At 34.9% G+C, this 22,618-nt stretch overlaps 1 protein-coding gene across 5 annotated transcripts in view; it reads left to right on the top strand.

Annotated features, from left to right (window-relative positions):
- Positions 1 to 3,425: 3,425 nt before the first annotated feature.
- The window catches only part of TTLL11 (tubulin tyrosine ligase like 11), a 250,784-nt gene continuing 231,591 nt past the window's right edge, over positions 3,426 to 22,618 (top strand). For all 5 annotated transcript variants that reach the window (XR_012486781.1, XM_074292973.1, XM_074292977.1 and 2 more), the window contains exon 1: positions 3,426 to 4,074. Coding sequence is in view for 4 of the 5 variants with exons in the window: in XM_074292973.1 (XP_074149074.1) it covers positions 3,577 to 4,074 (498 nt within the window). In the remaining variant the exon portion in view is untranslated. The remainder of the gene's footprint in view (positions 4,075 to 22,618) is intronic.

The following is a 22,618-nucleotide window of genomic DNA, read 5'->3' as shown; positions in this document are numbered from 1 at the left end:
TTTAATATATCTTGACTTTGGCTGATCCTGAGGCCTCCAGGGAGCTAGCCTGGACTTTACATAAAACAAAATATAAAAACAAAAATTTAAATTAAAGTCATTGGATTGATTTTTAAAAATACTAATAAACAGGAATAACAAAGAGTAGGGTGTGTATTTTTCTTCTTATATCTTGGTATCCCCAGTTTTTAAATGTTTGTTACTGACTAAATAAACCATTAGCCAATATAATCAAGAAAAAGAGAAAGAAGAAATATATTACCTAAATGAAAACGGAATAAAAGTGAATTATTAGAAGCTACTATGCACTTGATGACTATTTCCACTATAGGCTCACTGAGCAAGAGCTCTAGGAGAGCTCCACTTGGTGGTTAAGTCAGTTATTGCACTCCCTTATTTCTCCAGACTTAGAATGCCACAAATAACAAATAACATTGGTGTCACATTAATATTACATTACCATACATGGCCCTGTTTTTCCTTTTCTTTCACCCCTCTATTTCCACCAACAATACAATCCTCTAGTTTTACTGAAGAAAGGCTTTGCCATTGGAAAACATTTTCAGTGAGACTTTTGTTTAGAAAAACATCCCCCCCAAAACAAACAAACAAACAAACAAACAACCTTCCTTTAACTGGATATGATTAGGAAGTTTAGTATTCCTAGAAATAGTGTTTTATGTACTTTTCCCATAGCATTCATTTCTTTTTCTAATTTCCTTGTGTCATTTGATTTTTAAAAAATGTTTTTAGCTCTTTTAAAAACTCTTGCTTCATCTCTTTCAGTGATTCTGATTGTTCAAGCTGTAGTTTTCTTTAAGGATTTGCTTTTAGATATTTTGGAGTCTTTCTCTACTTCTAGGTTTATGTCTTGGGTGTTCCTGACATAATAGCTTTTTGTATTGGTATTCTTTTTTTCCCTTCTCATTCTTTCAACCTACTTGTTGATTTTAGATTTATATAAAAGTTATGCTCTGAGAACTTTTAAAGTAAATGTCTCAGTTGAATTTGCATCTTCCTCTTGGGTCCTTTTGTTCCTTTTCTGGGGTATTGAGTTTATTGTGGGATCACAAAGTCAGCTCAGATTGAGGACATACAGTTCCAAAAGTGGTTTGATCCAAGACAAAATCTTTTTACTGTTCACTTGGTCTGCATGTCCCTTACCTGTGTTTTGGTCCAGGAAACCTGTGAGCTTTCCCCTGGATGTAGTTCTGGTAGCACACTGCTGGACTTGTCAGCTTGCTGAAAAGTTTTACATGTTCAGAAAGACATAATTGCGGGCTCAGTCATCAATAATCATTTGCTAAGCGTATATTATATGTGAAGCACTGTGCTAATGTTGAACAGTGTATGTTCTTTTTAAAATCCTGTATCCTGGAATTCTGTGCTATATGCTGCTGGCCAGACCCATTCTTTAATGTCTGCAGACCTCTCTTCCTCCCTATGCTGATCTAGTTAGAAATATGACTTATTTTCACATTTTCCTAAATTTCCTCACTGGCACCTGGTGTGGTGCTTTTTCTAAATCTTTGTCCAGGAGTTGGGTTGGGAAGCTCAGATGTATTTCTTGCTATTCAATTTTATTATCTCTGCTTCTCTAAAAAGAACTTTTCCATTTACTGTTCACTTGATTCTTATAAGAACAAGATATCAAATCCAGGTGCTATTGTCTCTATTTGAAAAAGAAACTAAGACTGAGAGAAATATGACTTGACAAGGTCACACAGCTATCAGCCTGGGATTCAGTTAGATTTCCAGAGTTCTTTATTTAGTTATGTTTGACTACATATTGTTTTCCTCCTTTATACTACTCTCCTTTATCCTCGTTTTTCATTATCAACTTTCCAAGAATCCTTAACATTGGAAGTAATGGTAGCTGCTAACATTAGAAAGCACAAAAGAGACAAAGGTTTTAATAGACTCTGGCAAAAAGTCAGTATAATCCTTTAAAAAAAGTTTGTGCCTGTGGCTACAGAATTCATATAGTTCAACATTTTTTTACTTTTTTAAGTGGAAAAATAAAATAAAAAAACCTATAGTTTGCACAAACAGTGGAAAGAGCATTGGACTGAGAATTGGGAGCGTTGAACTTCATTCCTAACTCAGTCACAACTTCTTTGAAACAAATTTTTCTTATCTAATCCTGAGGAGGACTGACTAGAATTTGAGGTGTCAGACTTGAGGTTGCCTATAACGCAGCTGGCCAAAACCAAATTAAAAGGTAATTGACACATATTTAAGAAAATAAATGAAAATACAGTGCAACATAAATAATGTAAATATGTGGCCCCCAGGAATCTGATTCTATTTTTTGTTTGTTACTACTAGATGACCTCTAGGAGTTTCTGTGAAAATATGAATCAAATATATGAACATAGAATTATAGATTTAAAGCTGGAAGAGACTTAGAGTTCATTTAGTTCACCTCTTCAGTTTTATAGGTGAGGAAACAGATGTTTAGGGAGATTAAGTGTCCCTTGGGAAAGAGTTAGGAGCTGGACCCGGGTCCTCTGCTTCCAAATCCAGCTCTCTTTCTACTGCATAATGTAAACAGTCAATGCAGGATAGCAAGAACACAACTGAAATTGGCGTGGATTCCCAATCAGACGACCTCATATCAAATTTCAGCAACAGTAACAAACTGCGGGACTTTGCGTAAATAATGTTACAGCTGATTCTTTCAGGGTGGAGGGGGGGGGTATCTTCACTTTCCTAAGTACCTAATAAGTACACTATTTTTATAAACTAATGGAAGGGGAAAGTAATAACATTACAACTTTTATATAGCATGTAACTTTTATATAGTGTGTGCTAAAAGCTTTATAACTGTTATTTGATCTTCACAACAATCCTGGGGAGCAGGTGCTATGTTATTTCCATTTTACAGATGAATAAACTGAGGCAGACAGCGGTTGAGATCCTTGCCTAGGATCACACAACTAGTGAGTGTCTGACACCGCATTTGACTCCAGGCTCTGTGCTCCATCCTTTGAGACCTGATACTGTTAAAGGTCGCTCGGGCACGTCATTTTTCTTTCCTGAATCTCAGTTTCCTCATCTGTAAAACGGAGACCACATTCCTCGCACGACCTGCCTCACAGGATGGTTCCGTCCACTAGGGAAATGCGAATGCAATGTAAAGAGTCCTGGGTTTGAGAACGAGGGAAAAAGAGAGAAAGCAAGGAGGAAATGAAAAAAAGGGAGAAAGGGAGAGGGAAAGAAGAAATCTTCACGGAGAAGAGTGTGAATGGAAGGGTAGAAAAAGAAGAGAAAAAAAAGAAGAGAAACGGCAGAAAAGGGCTCGGCCGCCCGTTTCAAACATGGTATTCAAAGCCTCTGTGACAAATAGACCACGTGATTATGCTCCTCCTATGAGGTCTCCCAGGCTGGGCTCTTGATTGTCCCTTCTCGCGCCCCGTCCCAAGGCGGCCGCGGTTGTCAACCAGAGGCGATCATGGCAACCAGCCGGGCTGGAGCAGCTCGGACCGCTACCGCTGCTGTGCGGCGCGGGGCTCAGTGGGGACTGTGGGGGTTGCTCCTGCGGGGGCCAGGAAAGCAGGAGCAACAGTGAGCGCCATGCAGCGGGCCTGCGGGGATGGGCCTGCGGACCTGCCGGCCTTGGAGGACCTCAACGCAGAGGGGGAACCCGAGCCCGAGGCCGAGCAGAACGAGCGGCTGCCAGAGTTCGAGGTGCCGGAGCCCGAGCCCGAGCCCGAGCCCGAGCCCAACGCTGAACCCGAGTCTAATGCTGAGCCTGAGCCCGAGCCCAAAGCCGAGCCCAAGCCGGAGCCCGAGCCCGAAAAGCCCGCAGAGGCCGAGCTTCAGACCTCGGTCCCTTCCCCAGCCCCCTTGACAGCCCCCAATGCGGCTGAGTCAGGCGACGTCAGCAACCAGGAACGCTGCCCCCGCCCGGTCCCCAGGACCAGGACCAAGAAAGGCAAGAAGGCCGCTGGACTGCGTGCGCCTGACGCGTCCCGGAGCCGCCGGCCTCTCACTGTCACCGTGGACAGCTCCAAGGCTAGGACCTCCCTGGACGCCCTCAAGATCAGCCTTAGGCAGCTCAAGTGGAGGGAGGTGAGCTCCTCCATCCCGCCCCTTTGGCCTCTGCCTAGCTGCCTGTGAAGGGGCAAGGTGGTCCACGGAAGCCAGCCCTGCTTCCATACTCGGGCAGACCCTTGGGGCTCCAGAACTCAGGACCACCTTTCCTCATCTCGTCAGGGTTACAGACACTTAAATTACTCCACCTCCCGGGCTCCAGATTCTCTTTTTTAAGTGGTGGGGGGAGAGGGAGGGAGAAGGAAGGGGAATTGGAAGAGGTTCCCAGCGCTAAGTTCTGTGTTCTAACATTTTAATTTTTTAAGTCACTCCCAGCTTTGCCATTCCATGTCCTCTCTTCAATTGTTTTAAATTGGGCCTTCCTATTGTTATCGTTTTCTGAAGTGTCCGATTTTGATAGGCTATTGCCCTTATTCATTTTTCAGTTCTGACCTAAAATTTTCTAAGGATCGTTTTCATCCTTATTGGAGCAGGAAAAGGAGGCTGAAAAAATAAGTCTCTAGTCTGGACCAACTGCCTTATTTTACAGATGAGTAAACTGAGACCCAGAGCTCATAGGGCAATGGAGTTTGAACCCAAGTCTCCGACTCTAAAACCAACTCTTTCCTTTATCTCGCGATATTTCACTTTCTCACGCTTGATAGTTTATATTCTATGATCTATTTCGTTCTATGGTTTCCAATTGAAAAAAAAAATTGGTGCTATCAAAAACATTTGATGAATACCTATTGTAAGAAAGACATTGTATATTCACTGAAAGAAATAATTATGTATAGTGGTGATGGGAGAGGAGGCAGTAATTTTTAAAATACGGCTCTTCTCAAGGAGTTTACGCTAGTCTCCAAAGCCTCTTTCAGTCTAATGGTTCTAGATCTCTTATGGAGGTGGGCAGTAGAAGGGATGCCAGTGTTCTAGATAGGTATTCAGTTTTGTGTTGGTCTTAGAAAGTTATAGTATTTGATGATTTGAAAGAAAGTAGTTTTTCTAGGGTATAGTGGAAAGAGCTTTAAATTTGGAATCAGAGAGGATCTTTGTTTACTTTTCAGCTCTTTTACGGTCTAATTTTTACTTTCTACTTGTTACTTTGTACAAGTCAGTTTCTTCTTTCTGGTGCTCAGGTTCCTCATCTTTAAAATGAAGTGTTATCTAGAATTAGTAGAATAAGTAGAACAGTTAGCAGGGATAAAAAATAAGAGATATATGCAAACACTATAAAAAAGATCAGAAGTAAAAATTTCTTAGGAAAAAAAGTAGTATCATCATTGATCTCAAAGTCAAACTTAAAAATTCAATCAAGATAGAAATCTACATTGTAGATTAGCCATGTTAATATTGTTTTAGATGCATGTCTATATATGTGTAAATGCATATGTATATATATATATATATATGTATATATATTTGTGTAGTATACGTATTGTGTGGGTGTGAATATGAATATATTTATCTATATCTATATTTATGTACTCATGCTTACCTGTAGCCTGTTAGAGGAAGGTGGGAGGGATGAAAAGAGAAAACAAGAATAAAGTAAAAAGTACACAGTAAAGCGCTGGCTCGCGCGCGCACACACACATACACACACACCACACCCCCCAAACCTACAAGGAAGCAAAGAAAAGATGGATGGATAGTCATGAATATATAATCTCTATTATTATATATGCTTTCTCAAAATGGAAATTTATTGTTACATATTTTGAATTCTCCCTGATGTGCTGGTGGGCACATGACAATGTTTTGTTTTTATTCTTTTTTTTTTCTGTCTTTCTTTTTCTATTTTTTTTCTTCCAATTTTGTATTTAGTTTTAAATAAATAAAAGAAGAAAAAAACAAATAAAAATAAATAAATAAATGAAATGAAATGAAGTAGTAAATTTATGATTTGAATTCTAGTGTGAATTCTAATGTCCTTTTCAATTATAAATCTTATGATCCTGTTCATTAAAGATGATGGTCATCAAATTGTATTGCTAAGACTTAAGGCCAGAAATACATTCATTCCATAAAATATGACTGTGTTCTTTTTATGGAGTTTTATGTACTTTAAAGATACTTCCTGGGGTCAATAAAATAATTTTAAGCAGAATAAGACATATTTTTAGACCTGGTCAATGTGGTATAGCAACTAGGTCTCTAAAAATATGATTGTAATTTGTTTCGCTTGACTATGTATAATTGTCATTTTTTTTTCTTTTTCCAATGGGGAAGGGTGAGTAGAAAGGTAGGAGATAGGATAGATAAAGAAAGAGAATAAGGTCATTGAAACATTTTTTAAAAATGAACAGAAGGAATACCAAAAAAAGGAAGACAGTTGTAATTTAAAAGTTATTTTAAACTTTTTAGATATTTAAAAACAAAAGCAACCTATACATAACAGAAATTCATAGTTTCATGTACAATGAATGGAAACACTCATTTTATTCAATGTTACTTAGATTCTGAAAAATAAGTAATTTTAAATAGCTACCAAATTCAACGACAGATTTATTTAGAGTCAACCAGAGTTCCAGGTGTATTCGATGGAACTTGGGAAGCCTGCTAAGTTCATTTTTCTTTTCCCATTCTTCTCTTTCATAAGAGGGCTAGACCAACTCGTAGATGAATCCATTTAGATAATATGCAATCAACCATTGGGCTCTGATTTAACTCTTTCCTTTACATTCATTGCTATTTTAGTTTCATTTTGTAATATAAAAGTTAATAGCAGGTACCTTTAACTTAAGATCATAGAATGGAAAAATTGCAAATTAGCAAAACAATGTCAAATTCCAAACCATTGTATTTACAAAATGAAATGTCTAATTTTCTCTCTCTTTTCTGTCTCTGTCTTTCTCTGGTGCCAGGCAGAATATGGGGGATGGGCACTTGGAGTGTAATGGTATTATTTGGATATTCATTGGGAAGGCTCATATATAGCTATTTTTAATTGAAAATTGTCTAGTTTTATAAAAATAATTTTTAAAACTATTAAAACATTAATTAATATTACTAAAATTTTCTACTTAAATAGAAAGAAGAAAAGGGAACAGCAAAAACATTAATTAATATTACTAAAATTTTCTACTTAAATAGAAAGAAGAAAAGGGAACAGCAGGAGGGAATGGAAAAGGAAAATATTGAACAAAAAAATTTGTCATTTCAAACCTTTCCTTTGATAGATGAGGTAACTGGAGATCTGACAAGGAAGTTACTTGCCAAAAGCCAGTCAGTAATTATCAGTTAGCTGAGTGACTTAAAGTCCAAATCAATCATTTAATTCAATTCAATAAATGTTTCTTAAATTGTGGGATTACAAAAAGTTAAAAAATAGAATAATTATTGACCTCAAGAAGCTTAAATTCTTCTGTGGAGATAAAAAGAACTATTTTTGCTAGGAAAACTTAAAATAAAACAAATTGCAACCAGTCTTGTTGATTGAGAAAACATAAGGTTCTAGCGGGGCTTTGAGCCATGTTTTTCTAGCCACCGGTTAGAGCTGTTTACAGATTCCCCTGTCTTTTTAGTAACTTTGACATAGTGTACTATTTTTTTTTAAAGCTGTATGATTCAACACTAGTTTACATTCTTTTTTATATTTCATTATCCACTTCAGTAGATATGGTGCTTTAATGCCAATCATTTTACTGAAATTCTTTCTTTATAAGTTAAACATGACATCCTTAAAATTACAACTAATAACCACTACAATTTTGAATGATGATATTTGTATAACAGCTTTATCATAGATACTGATTTCTTAGGCAATTAAAAAAATGCTTTTACATTTCAGTCTATCATAATCTAGCCTTGTCCTATATATCCAATCTTCTTATATCTTGCTCCCTACTAGATACAACTTGATCTGTGACAGACATGAGTCTGTGTCTCATCCCTAGAATGTTCTCCCTTTTCAATTCTGCTCCCTAGTTTCCTTCAAGTCCCAACTAAATCCAACCTTCTCAGAAAGCTGGAAAACAATTTTTACAACCAATGTTTCTGATAAAGGTCTCATTCTAAAATATATAGAGGACTGAGTAAAAATTTTTAGAATAAAAGTCATTCCTCAATTGATAAGTGGTCAAAGAATATAAATAGACAATTTTTCAGATGAAAAAATGCTCTAAATCATTATTGATTATGACGGGTTTTGGAAGCCAAATGGATTTTCTATTTGATCTTAAAAACATTAAACCACAGGAGTTTAACACGATCAGACCTATACTTAAGAAAAATCACTTTGGTAGGGAGGATAGTTTGGAGTGGAGAGAAACTTGAGGCAGGCAGGCATTACTTTCCTCACCCTCCATCCACTTCAAGTTATTGCAGTAATCCAAACCTGAGATGATGAGGGCCTGTACCAGAGTAGTGGTAGAAGAGAAAATGTAGAAGAGAAAAAGGGGGCATATTCAAGAGATGTTTCAAAGGTGAAATCACAGGCCTGAGGAATGGATTGGATGTGTGGAGGAGTAAGTGGGGTGAGAAATAATGAGGAGTAACAAAGGACACCCATGTTGAAAATCTGAGGAATTAAAAGGGTGGTGTAGCCCTATACAATAGAAGTTATGATACACTAGAATATATTTGTTTTACTTATAGTAACTAAATATCTATAATATATCTATATACCTTATATATTAATATTACATATATATTTATTTTAACTGTTACATTTACTAGAGCTTCTCTGAAAATGAATGCATATCCTATCTTGCCATAATTAAAGAATAGAGGATTATGATTCTTACTGATGAATAGGATGTAGGAGATAAAAACATATTACTGGATTTTTGAGAGCTATAATTAGATGGTCTTTGTATTGATTGATGTGTTTTCCTTGAATGTATTTACTTATTATAAGGGAGAATTTTATATTAGGAAAGTTATTAAGAAGTGACAATGATATTGAAAAAAGAAAAGAGAACCAATAAAACAATTTTTTTAAAAAAGGCTATTATCACAAAATAAAGACATCTTGAAAAGAAATTCAACAACAGGAGTTTTTCCTAATAGGACAAGTAATCATTATTGTTTATATGGTCCTATTTTTAGAAATGGAGCAAAGTAGCATATTGTCTAGTCCATTCTGCATTCTGCATATACATCTATGATCATAGAACTGGAAATGACCTTTGAATTTATCCAGTCTAGTCTTTCTTATTTGTAGTAGGATTCCAGAGAACTATGGAGAGAAAGTGATTTGTGCAAAGTCACGAAGATAGCATATTTAGGATTTGAATAAAAGTCCTTTGTTTTAAAATCAGTGTTCTTTCCATCATATTCATACTTCAATTTTTCAAAATTCCATTTGTGTGTGTGTGTGTGTGTGTGTGTGTGTGTATTCCAATCCACTGACATGAATTGTGACTCTTGATCATGATTTTGTGAGTTATGGACAAAACATTGCTCTGCAGCCACATTCTGTCAGTGGGTCTCTCTGAACTTAAGATGATCCACAGATGACAGATGCAGTCTGTTTTCAGGCCAAAATTTGAAAACTTTCCAGCTTTGTTAAGACCTATATTTCATTGCCATGGATGTCTAGAACCCTGGATCAACTACATAACATTATGAGGCATCAGAAGATGATTTTGATGGAGATGCAATAATTCCTACATGGGCATGGAATCGTGATGGCATAAATAAGAATTTGTACATGTCCAGCAGAACATGTACCCTTTTTGGATAGATTATTATTATTATTATTATTATTATTATTATTATTATTATTATTATTATTATTATTATTATTATTATTATTTTGAGGCTGGGGTTAAGTGACTTTCCCAGGGTCACACAGCTAGGAAGTGTTAAGTATCTGAGATCAGATTTGAACTCGGGTCCTCCTGAATTCAGGGCTGGTGCTCTATCCAGTGCGCCACCTAGCTGCCCCTTGGATAGATTATAAAGGGATTCAAGCTTCAGGTAGTCTAAATGAATTCTGAAGAAATTTCAGTTTCTGAGAGTCTTTGAATTTATGAATCAAAAATTTGGCTTAAAAAGATTTTCATGATTTGACATTTTAATTACTTTGTAGAACTTTTTTCATCTCACCTAGGGACATCAATTTTCTCCTACTGGGTGAACAATTATCATTACTAATGTGATTTGAATGGGTTGTAACTTCTAATGCAACTAGCGGGTGTACTCGGTATGTTACATATCCTTTATCACTTTATGTGCAGCTTTTCTCTCTCCCCTTTTTGGGGAAGCATTGACTTAAAAGTTTTTTTCTGTACCAATTTATTTTGTTAAACTTCAGAGTCTATAGGACTAGTGAAAATAGGAATGAGGCAGATTTTGGCTCATTATAAGAAAAAACTTCTGAAGCTCAAGGTTGTTGAATGGATTATCTCAGAAAGTGTCATGTTTGTCATTCCTAAACTATAGAATCTAAATAATGGAAGAGACCCCACAATCATTTAGTTCAACTGTTACCTAAAGCATGAATAACTTTTAGAGTATTCAGGATTTAGCTTCTACTCAATGCATCCATTATTGAAGAACTCTGAAAGCTGCCTTTTTCCATTAAAAAATAAATTCTTTTTTTTTTGCCTTTTAATTTTTTTTTATTTGAAAAAACAAGAGTAAGAAAAAAAGGAAAACTGAAAAGAAATACAAAACAAAAAAGAAGTTTGTCATGTGCCCAATAGAACATCAGGGAGAATCAAAATAATAACAAATTACCAGATTAAGAAAGTATATATATTAGTAGAAGAAATTATATTCATGAATGACTTTTACTTCCTTGTAAATTATTCTTTGGTTCTCTGCAGTGTTCCTTATTTACTTTATTCTTTTTTTCCTCCTTTAGTTCTCCCCCCCATCACTCCCAAGCAAGCTACATTTAAGAATAGATATTTATGTATACATATATGGACATAGAGAAACATACACATACACCCACACCCACCCACATATATATACATGTCTTTCCTATTCTTGCTGCCTCTTAAATTCTGCTCTATAACTGGTCTATTACTTAACCTCCACCCACCCAAGAATCCCTCCCTTGTCTTCTTCCCTCACTCTTTGCTTCCCCATTCGACCATCCCTCCCCCCTTTATAGATTTTGGAGGGTGTTATATCCTTCATGGTATATATGTAGTGTTGGTTTTCAGAACTACTGGCCTTCCTCCCTGCTATAATGCCTCTGTGTCTATTTTTCCTCTGCACCTCATTTGTATAACATGATGGCTATTTTTATGTTAACTCTATCAATCTTTCTTTTGTACTACCCTACTGTTGATATGAATCTTATATACCTACATATATAAAAATATAAATAATTTAAAAATGTTTAAACAGTTTGTCCAGTTTTAAGTTCCTTAAAACTGGTCTTTTCTATTGGCTTTTATATGTTAAATTTTCTGTTAAATTTTGATTCTGTGAAGGTTTGATTGATAGAAAGTATTGGAAATCTGCAAGTTCATTGAATGTCCATTTTTTATCATTCAGAATTACAGATAATTTTGCTGGATATGATATTTTTGGCCACAGGCCTAGTTCTTTTGACTGTCAGTAGATATGATTCCAGGACCTGCAGTCTTTTATTGTAATTGCTGATAAGGGTTGTACAATTCTAATTGTAGCTCTAGCATATTTAAATTTTTTTTCTTGTTTCTTGCAAAATTTTCTCTTTGATCTGATGGTTTTGAAATTTGGTAATAATATTTCTGTGTGTCTTCCACAAAGGATCTCTTTGAGGTGGGTGATCAGTGAATTTTTTCTGTTTCTACTTTCCCCTCATGTTCTGTCACTTCAGGACAATTTTCTTAGATTATTTCCTGCATCATTGTGTCAAGGTAATCTTTCTGGTCAGAACTTTTTGGCAGTTCAGTTATTTTTATATTTTCTCTTCTTGATCTGTTCTTCAGATTTGTCATTTTTCTTATATCACATTCTGTTCTATTTTCTCATTCTTTATCTGTTTTATTTCTTGGTCTCTCAGAGCTTCACTGGCTTCCCCTTGCCTAATTCTCATTTTCAAAGCATTTTTTAAATATTTGAGACTCTGTACCTTTTTTTCTAGTTGGTTAACTTTTTTTAAAATAAGCTTCTTGTTTTTCTTGGATGGTTTTTATTTTTAGTTTTTCTTCAATGTCTCTCATTTGATTTTTTAATTCTTTTTTGAATTCTATAAATTCTCTCTGGGCAAAGAGCCAATTTACATTACTCTTTCTGGGAGAAGCTTTTTTTTTTTTTTTTTTTTTTTTTTACTCTGAAGATGAATCCTGGTCTTCCCTGTTTCCATAATATGTTTCAATGGTGGGGTTCTTTCTTCTTTGCCAATTCATTTTTTTTTAATGAGGTACTAGTGTAAGCAAGTCTAATTGTGGGTGGGGAAATGGTATCTCAAGCTAATTAGAAACCTTAAACCAAGAGTTCCACTCTCCCACAATTGCCCACAGTCAGCCGCATCCCTGCTTCGATGCCTTTGCACTCACCAGGTGCTGGCTCTTTCTCACCCAGAGCCATGTCCCAGCAACATATCTAGGCCTGGCATTCCCAAATACCTGAAGTTCACTTCTTCCTGGACTCAAATCCCAACTCCACAAACAGTCCAGGAGGTGAAAGTGTCTGTGGTTCCTGCTGAGGCTTCAGCCACACCCAGCTATCCCAAGGGGTCTCAACTTGGTGTTTCTGTGGACCTAGTCAGGATGTGTTTGTACTTCAGACAGGCTAATCCCCAGTCAAGGACCTTTCTTCAGATCATCTCAGGTTGTATCAGGAGGACCCCTGTTCTGTCCCCAATCTTCTTGATTTTTCACCAGTCTATGTTGATCCTGAGGCACAAATTTGTTCTATTTGTGGAGGAGATTGGGAGAGTTTGAAATTTACCAGCCTACCCCATCATCTTCCCAGAATCCTCCCTGATCTAAAAATATTTCTAAATGTTATGAAAGTCTTTCTTATATTGCATTAGAATGTACTAAAATCTGAAGTATCTTTCACCCTTCATTCTTAGTTCTGTTCTCTGGAATCAAGCATCAAAAATCTAATCCATTACCCTTCTTTGACAATGCCAGGCTTTCAGATATTTGCAGATCCTAATCTTGTTTCCCCTAACTCTTTCTTGTGTTTTCCAGAATACAGATTTCAGGTGTACTGGGCTTAATCAACAGAAAGTAGCACTTTTATTTTTAAGCTATTAGTACAGGAGCATGTTTTGAACCGAGGTGTTTAATGTCATAAATTTAGAAGGACAAAAAGAGTAGAACAAAAAAAAAATAGAAACAAAGTAAGTAGAAACAAGTAGAAATAACAAAAAAAAGGGAATTTCTCTAAAAGATTCTTAACTGTATCAGACAATGGTTCTTTTAGCTTTGCTCCTATTACTAAAGCTGTACCTAATTATAATTATTAGCTAGAATATAAACTCATAGATTTCACATTACTTCTTTGATGACCAGTTTAACACTTTAGTACAGGGAAAAAATATTTTTAGTTTTTCTCTGTTTTTAGCTATGTAGTACTTAGTGGATCTCTGACCTGCAATCAGGGAATTTAAGGACAGCTATTTGGGGCACTGCTAAGATTTTGCTCAAGCATGGTTTTAGTTCCAGGTTCTCTACCTATTCTTTGTAAAGTGGGATAAGTAATTTTTCCTCTCTGGGCCTTAGTGTCATCATCCATCTATAAAATGAAGGAATTGTTCCTAAATCTCCTTCAGAGTTGAACAGTTTTTTACTACATTAACAATATATATTTTATGTTCTCAATTCCTTCTACTTTTTATATTTATTTAAATGTGTTTTATATGCCCACTTCAAATATGACCTCCTATGACCTGAGGCTTTAAGCTCTAAAACTCTTTCTAGATTCTCTTGCTGAATTTAACCTAAAGAACAGTATGTAAATATGATTTGTTATATAGTTGGTTGTAGAGACAGGGAAATGAAATGTCTTTGTTTTTTTGTTTTTTGTTTTTTTTTTCCTAGCAAACTTATTTTCTCTGGCTATTGTAAGCCTATTTCTGAAATATTGAACATAATGCTTACAGACTATGAAAAGCCTTATGTTATGGCAAGGATTGGTTTCCATCAACAACATTCTCTTCATCAGAGAACTTGTTACTTTGTAAATCAGTGCCAAATGCTATTTCAAATGGTTTATGAAAATTTGTTTAGTCTTACTGTATCTTAATTATATTTTCTTGGAGATGACTATATTATAAACACCAGGGCTTTTCAGGTAGTTTGCATCAGGTATTTTCTTTTGGTAAGGAATATCCTTTTTGGTCCTGCATCATTCTCCATGGGGGAAAAATTTACAGCCTAGGGAACAGGGGAGAAGGGAAGTGGTCCCTGCAGGATAATAATGTGGAATATTCAAGCTGGTTACCAAGAGGTATTGTTCTGAGAATTTATGCAATGCTATTTCAGTGAAGCAAATAGAAATATTTCTAGAAAGCACACTAAAATCATACAATTTAGATATAAAAACGACCTTAGAAATCACCTAGCATAACTTCTGAATTGACTCTGGACAAGCCACTTGTGTCAGTTTTCTCAACTGTAAAATGGTGATGATTACAATAACACCTGTTTCATAGTTTTGTTGTGAGGATCAAATGAGTAGTATTTGTTTTAAAAAAAAAAGTGCTTAGCACATAGTACCTGGCACATAATAGGTGCTATTACCTTCCCTTCATCTCCTTTTACATGCATGAGAAAAGTGAGACCCAGGGGAGTGAAAGGATTTGCTCTGGTCACAGAAGTAAGATTTTAGCCTAGACAAAACTAGTGTCTTGCAGTCAGTTCCTTTAGAGTTTCCTAATTAATTGATAATAGTAAGAATATGTTGCAATTGGAATTTAACAAAAGGGCAAACTGAGGCATATCTCCAAGCAAGATAAGTTATTAGCAAGAGCATTCTACCTATTAATAAATGAGTCAGTGGCTTGCCTCTATTTATGACAAAGATCCTAAGCAAAAAAATGGTTCTCCTTTTATAGGTTTTGAAGAATACAGAACAAAGAACAGGATAGATGATATGGGACTGAGAGAGTAACATGACTGATCACAAAGCTGAGATTCAGGAAACAATATGATTGATTAGAAGTTTGGTAATGGAATCTATACACTGTTTCACTTAGCTGCCCCTCTCAAACTTATTTCTAAACCCACTGCTATTTGAGGAAGTCCATTTCACTAAAATGTTTAGGAATTTATGATTAGTATTTTCCCCCCAATACTAAATATCAGTTTGCCTCTTTGCAACTTTGACTTGATATTTTCCCTCTGGAGCCATGTGGAATAAATCTTAATCCATTTTGTGGTGGCCCTTTAAATACTTAAAAATATTTTCAATAATACCATCTATCCCAAGTACTTACCCCTCACAAAAGAATTCTGCTTCTTCATTCTGACCTCTACCCTTCAATATTTTCTGTAGCGAGCTGTCGTCTCCAGAAGCTGCCGGATCACTCTCTGGGAAGAGATATGCTGTGTCTACTCAAATCTCTCATATATATAACCTCATATATATTCTCAATATCTCTCATATATATAACCTCAGTTCTCACTTAGTAATCCTAACAATTTTCCTCTTGTAGCTTTCCCCTTTTGTTCTGATTTTCCTTTCCCAACATGATTCATAAAGAAATGCGTATTTTTTAAAAAAATCAATGTGCATGTATAGCCAGGAAAATAAAGAAAGCAATAAAAGAGAGAGAAAAATGTTTGGAGCGCTTCTAAACATATTTCCACATTTACCATACTTCACAAGAAAAATCAGATCAAAAAGGAAAAAAAGAAAAAGAAAAAACAAGCAAGCAAACAATAAGAGAAAAAAAGGTGAAAATAACTATGTTGTGATCCACATTCAGTTCCCATAGTCCTCCCTCTGGATGCAGATGGCTCTCTCCACAAGTCTGTTGGAACTGGTCTGAATCACCTCATTGTTGAAAAGAGCCAAGCCCCATCATAGTTGTTACTGTGTACAATGTTCTCTTGATTCTATTCATTTCACTTAGCAGCAGTTCATATAAGTCTCTCCGGACCTTTCTGAAATAATCCTGCTGATTATTTCTTATTGAATAATAATATTCCTTTCTGTTTATATACCATAACTTATTCAACCATTCCCCAACTGATAGGCATCCACTCAGTTTCCAGTTTCTTGCCACTATAAAAAGGACTGCTACAAACATTTTTGTACATGTGGGCTCTTTTCTGTTTTTATGATCTATTTAGGACAAAAATCCAGCAGAGATGGTTCTGGATCAAAGAGTATATACACAATTTGATAGCTCTTTGGGCATAGTTCCAAATTGTTTTCCAGAATGGTTGCATAAGTTCACAATTCCACCAATAATGTATTAGTGGCCCAGTTTTCCCAAATGTTCTCCAACATTTATCATTATCATTATAATGATAAATATATCTTTTCCTATCATCTTAGCCAATCTGAAAGGTGTGAAGTATCTCAGAGTTGTCTTAATGTGCTTTTCTCTAATTAATAGTGACTTAAAACATTTTTTCATATAAATAAAAATGGCTTTAATTTCTTCATCTCAAAATTGTTCATATGCTCTGACCATTTATCAATTGGAGAATGGCTTGTATTCTTATAAATTTGAATCAATTTTTTATATATTTTAGAAATGAAATCTTTATCAGAACCCTTGGATGTAAAAATTTTCCCCCAGTTTTTTGCTTCTTTTCTACATTGATTTTGTTTGTACAACTTTTTAAACTTAGTATAATGAAAATTATTCATTTTGCATTTCATAATGTTTTCTAGTTCTTCTTTGGCCATAATTCCTTCCTTCTCCCCAGATCTAAGAGGTAAAATATCTCTTATTCTCCTAATTTGCTTATAGTATCACTCTTTATGTTTAAATCATGAACCCATTTTGACCTTGTTTTGATATAGGGTGTTAGGGTGTTGATCAATGTCTAGTTTCTGCCATACTATTTTCCAATTTTCCCAGCAATTTTTGGATCTCCTCCACTTATAAACATAATAATACATAACAAATGTATGTAGCATGTACATATATATGAATATACACAGAAACAAATAAGAATATGCTTTTGTATATGTATCTATGTCCAGTTTCAGTCTCTCCTTTGAGCTTCATTCCCACATCACTATGTACATCAGGAATAAATCCAGAAATCCAAAATGAATCTACTATGAATAAAAAAAAAAAACCAACAACAAAAAAACAACAAAAAAACCCAGGAATTGCAATTATGCTATTTGATAAAGGAAAAACAAACATTCAAAAAATAAAAAGGGATGTATAAGGAAACTACATTTGCTGAAAGCAACCACAGACAGCAAACCAATATCAAAAAATAAACTTTTTTCTTCCAAATGCCTTAGCATCCATATTCATCAAGGAAACTTCTGAATTATACAAAGAAATAGATAGTAACACAGTGATGGAAGATTTCAATATTCCTCTCAGTTTTGTTTAAGTCAAAAAGATTTTAAAAAATGGAACTGAACAAATTGCTGGAGAAACTAAAGTTGAAAGACCCATGGCATTTTAAAAATGCCACATGATACTTTTACAAAAATTGACCATATCCCTATGGCATAGGGATATTGCAAACAAATATGAAAAAGCAAAAAGTTAATACATCCTTTAAAGACCATGACTTAAAAAAACAAAAAAATGTAGATCTAAAAAAGATTTAACATAATGATAATCTAAATAATGAGGGGGTCAAAGAATAAATCACACAGACAGCATACCAAATAAGTGACTAAAAGATACCTATCCTTTAAGTCTGAAACTTTTATTACTGGGCTTATATGCCAAGGAGGCCATTGATGAGAAAGTCTTTTTAAAGTCTTTTTATACTCCAAAACATTTGTAAAACAGCATTTATTTATCTATCTATCTATCTATCCATTCATTCATCTATCTATCTATCTATCTATCTATCTATCTATCTATCTATCTATCTATCTATCTATCTATTTATAGCTAAAGCACTAGGAACAAAGTAAATACCCATTCATCAGGGAATGAATGACTAAACAAATTAGGAATGTAATTGAATGTTACTGTGCTGTAAGAAATTATATGTATGATGAAAATAGAGAAGATGAATACAGGATGGGAGAGTCAGGGAAAAACCCCCATAGTATACACAGTAACTACAATGCTGAAGATGGAAAGAACAACCACATATTAAAAAAATCAAAAGTGATGTGGCAAAAGTATAAATATCAAGTATGACTTAAATGAAGAGATATATGAGAAGATATCCCAACTCATCCCTAGGTGAAGGAGGGAGATCCACAAGTGTTGCACATTGCACGCGTTTTGGACTTACTTAATATATTAATCATTTATACTAATTTTTTTTTCTTTTAAAAATGTTATTTGTTATATTGGATGGCTCTTTAAAAGGAGGTCTGTTAGGTTCTTACTAGATGCTAAGTCTGTACTTAACAATTCTTTAGCTCAGGGTTCACACCTTTAGTTCACAGCTTTAAAAGGAGTTTACACCTTCAGACTTCCGAAAAGCAGTTTACACATTTAAAGGAGTTTACACTTTTAAAAGGACCAAGTTCATTGGTTGTAGGAGTTCCCATAAGCCCCTGGGAGTACCCACAAGCCCATTCTCTGGGAGGATGAAAAGAGGCCACATTGAGTCTGAACAACAGTTTGGATTGGAGATTCAGAGCAAGGAAGGAGGATTCGAGATTCTACCTTCACTCTGGCTGGATGCTCCAGAAGCCTCCCAAGAAACCTGCTCACAGAGGAAAAGATTTTACAGAAAAAAAACCTCCTCCCAGAGAACGATTACAATTGAGAGACAACAGAACTTTAAATTTTGGCACCCAATGTGGGACAAAGACTTTTGCTTATCTTGACTAGGACTGATTCTGAGCCCTTCAGAGGAGCTAGCTTGGACTTTACAGAGGTCTATACTAGAGATAACCATGATTATATAAGAAATAGAAGACATTAACAAAAACTTATTATAAATAAATAAAAAGATATCAGGAAGTGTCAAGGATGTGCCCCCAAAGTTTGGTTAGAACCCCTGTGGTTAACATATGGAAGAATTAGAAAAATTAATATGGGATGGGTAGTATGATTGAATAGTGCTTTCCATGGTTGAACAGAACATCAAAATCAGTGAGATCACAAATTCTTTTTAATATTTGAGTATATTATGTATTTCTTACAATGAGCACTTAGTTTCTGCCCTTTGTTTTGCTTTTTTTCATTTTTTAAAATTAATTTTATAATTATAACTTTTCTTTGACACTACATATGCATGGGTAATCTTTTACAACATTATTCCTTATACTCACTTCTGTTCTGAATTTTCCTCTCCTTCCCTCCACTCTCTCCTCTAGATGGCAGGCAGTCCCCATACATGTTAAATATGTTATATATCCTAGATACAATATATGTGTGCAGAACCGAATTTCTTGTTGCACAGGAAAAATTGGATTCAGAAGGTAAGGATAACCTGGGATGAAAAAGAAAAATGCAAACAGTTTATACTCATTTCCCAGTGTTCCTTCTCTGGGTGTAGCTGATTCTGTCCATCATTGATCAATTGGAACTGAATTAGATCTTCTCTTTGTTGAAGATATCCACTTCCATCAGAATACATCTTCATACAATATTGATGTTGAAGTGTATAATGATCTCCTGGTTCTGCTCATTTCACTCAGCATCAGTTCATGTAAGTCACTCCAGGCCCCTCTCTGTATTCATCCTGCTGGTCATTTCTAACAGAACAATAATATTCCATATCATTCATATACAATAATTTACCCAACCATTCTCCAGTTGATGGGCATCCATTCAGTTTCTGGTTTCTAGCCACTACAAAAAGGGCTGTCACAAACATTTTGGCACATACAGTCCCTTTCCCTTCTTTAGTATTTCTTTGGGATATAAGCCCCAGTAGTAGCACTGCTGGGTCAAAGTTTGATAATTTTGGGGGTATAATTCCAGATTGCTCTCTGGAATGGTTGGATTTTTTCACAATTCCACCAACAATGCATTAGTGTCCCAGTTTTCCCACAGACCCTCCAACATTCATCATTATTTTTTCCTGTCATCTTAGCCAATGACAGGTGTGTAATGATATCTCAGAGTTGTCTTAATTTGCATTTCTCTGATCAATAGTGATTTGGAACACTCTTTCATATGAGTGGAGATAGTTTCAATTTCATCATCTGAAAATTGTCTGTTCATATCCTTTGACCATTTATCAATTGGAGAATGGCTTGATTATATAAATTATATAAATTAGAGTCAGTTCTCTATATATTTTGGAGATGAGGCTTTTATCAGAACCTTTAACTATAAAAATGTTTTCCCAGTTTGTTACTTCCCTTCTAATCTTGTTTGCATTAGTTTTGTTTGTACAAAAGCTTTTTAATTTTATGTAATCAAAATTTTCTATTTTGTGATCAATAATGATCTCTAGCTCTCCTTTGGTCACAAATTCCTTCCTCCTCCACAAGTCTGAGGGGTAAACTATCCTATGTTCTTCTAATTTATTTATGATCTTGTTCTTTATGCCTAAATCATGGACCCATTTTGGTCTTATCTTGGTATATGGTGTTAAGTGTGGGTCCATTTCTAATTTCTGCCATACTGATTTCTAGTTTTCCCATCAGTTTTTGTCAAATAATGAATTCTTATCCCAAAAGTTGGGATCTTTGAGTTTGTCAAACACTAGATTGCTATAGTTATTCACTATTTTGTCCTGTGAACCTAACCTATTCCACTGATCAACTAGTCTATTTCTTAGCCAATACCAAATGGTTTTGGTGACTGCTGCTTTATAATAAAGTTTTAGATCAGATACAGGTAGGCCACCTTCATTTGATTTTTTTCATTAATTCCCTTGAAATTCTTGACCTTTTGTTCTTCCATATGAATTTTGTTGTTATTTTTTTTAGGTTATTAAAATAGTTTCTTGGGAGTCTGATTGGTATAGCACTAAATAAATAGATTAGGGAGTATTATTCATCTTTATTATAATTGCTCGGCCTATCCAAGAGCACTTAATGTCTTTCCAGTTGTTTAAATCTGACTTTGTTTTTGTGGCAAGTGTTTTGTAAATTTTGCCCAGATAATTCCTGACTTTCCTTTGGTAGATAGATTCCCCAATATTTTATACTATTGACAGTTCTTTTGAATGGAATTTCTCTTTGTATCTCTTGTTGCTGGATTTTGTTGGTGATATATAAAAATGCTAAGGATTCATGTGGATTTATTTTGTATACTGCAACTTTGCTAAAGTTATGAATTATTTCTAATAGGTTTTTATTAGAATCTCTGGCGTTCCGTAAGTATACCATCATATCATCTGTAAAGAGTGATAGTTTGGTTTCCTCATTACCTACTTTGATTCCTTTGATCTCTTTCTTGACTCTTATTGCTGAGGCTAGCGTTTCTAATACAGTATCGAATAGTAATGGTGATAGTGGGCAACCTTGTTTCACTCCTGATCTTACTGGGAAAGGTTCCAGTTTATCCCCATTACATATGATGCTTACTGATGGTTTTAAATATATGCTCCTGATTATTTTAAGTATAGTCCATTCCTATACTTTCAAGTGTTTTTAGTAGAAATGGATGTAACCTATAAGACTTCTTTCAAACCTATAATTTTGCTATAGGTAGAAGATGGAACCTATCTAATTTCTTTGGGCTTCAGTTTTCTTATCTATAAAATAAAGGGATTGGATCAAAAGATCTTTAAGGGCTCTTTTACAACTACATATATTTTGTGATTCTTAAGTAATAGCTTTTCTGTTATTGACATTTGTAATGATATGATAGTAAATACATGTTATTTGTATTTCTTTGCTTTATATTATTTGCTATTTAAATGTGTCCACATTGATCTTCCCTTTGACTTCAATCCCATAACTCATTTAAAGCCTTGCTTTGTAGACCTAAACTATTAGGATTACAGAATTTCCAGCCTCATGAATTTGTATCCGTCGACTTCTCCACCCCTCTTCACATAATTTCTGGAGACTATATTAACTAGAAATGTTAGTGATTATGCACAGGATTTATTTATGATGCCTTAGTGCAAAAACAGTAATTAGATAGATTAACCTCAGAATATAGCTAATCCACTGAAGGGTCAAGGATACCATACCTATAACCTTCCTGAAGATCTATGATTTTTTTGCTGAATTAAAAATTATTCTTTAGGTTTTATGTTATTCTCTACCTAAGATGTCTTTTCCTTGTGCTCTTCCCTTTCCCTTCCAACAGAAGCCTATAAACTTTATGATGATGACCTATTATGTCATTCCAAAATCTGATCCATAAAATTGTTACTGAGAAACATACCAGCAGAACAGTTTTGTATTGTTTGAATTATAGAATGTAAGAGCTGGAGGTGACTTTATATTATAGACCATTAGAACAAAGGGTCATAAGATTTTGAGATATCTAGGCCAGCAGGGAATGTCAATTTTTAAAGGATTTCCAGAATATAGAATGATGAAGATATAGGGAATTATATTATGTATTATAACAGAATATTTAGAATATGGGGCAAGTAATAATTGTACTATCAAATCACACTGCTCATACTCCCTGTTAGGTATTGTGGTCATGAAA

The sequence above is a fragment of the Sminthopsis crassicaudata genome, chromosome 2, assembly GCF_048593235.1.
Source record: "Sminthopsis crassicaudata isolate SCR6 chromosome 2, ASM4859323v1, whole genome shotgun sequence".
Taxonomy (NCBI): domain Eukaryota; kingdom Metazoa; phylum Chordata; class Mammalia; order Dasyuromorphia; family Dasyuridae; genus Sminthopsis; species Sminthopsis crassicaudata.
This window is presented reverse-complemented; position numbering and strand designations above follow the sequence as displayed.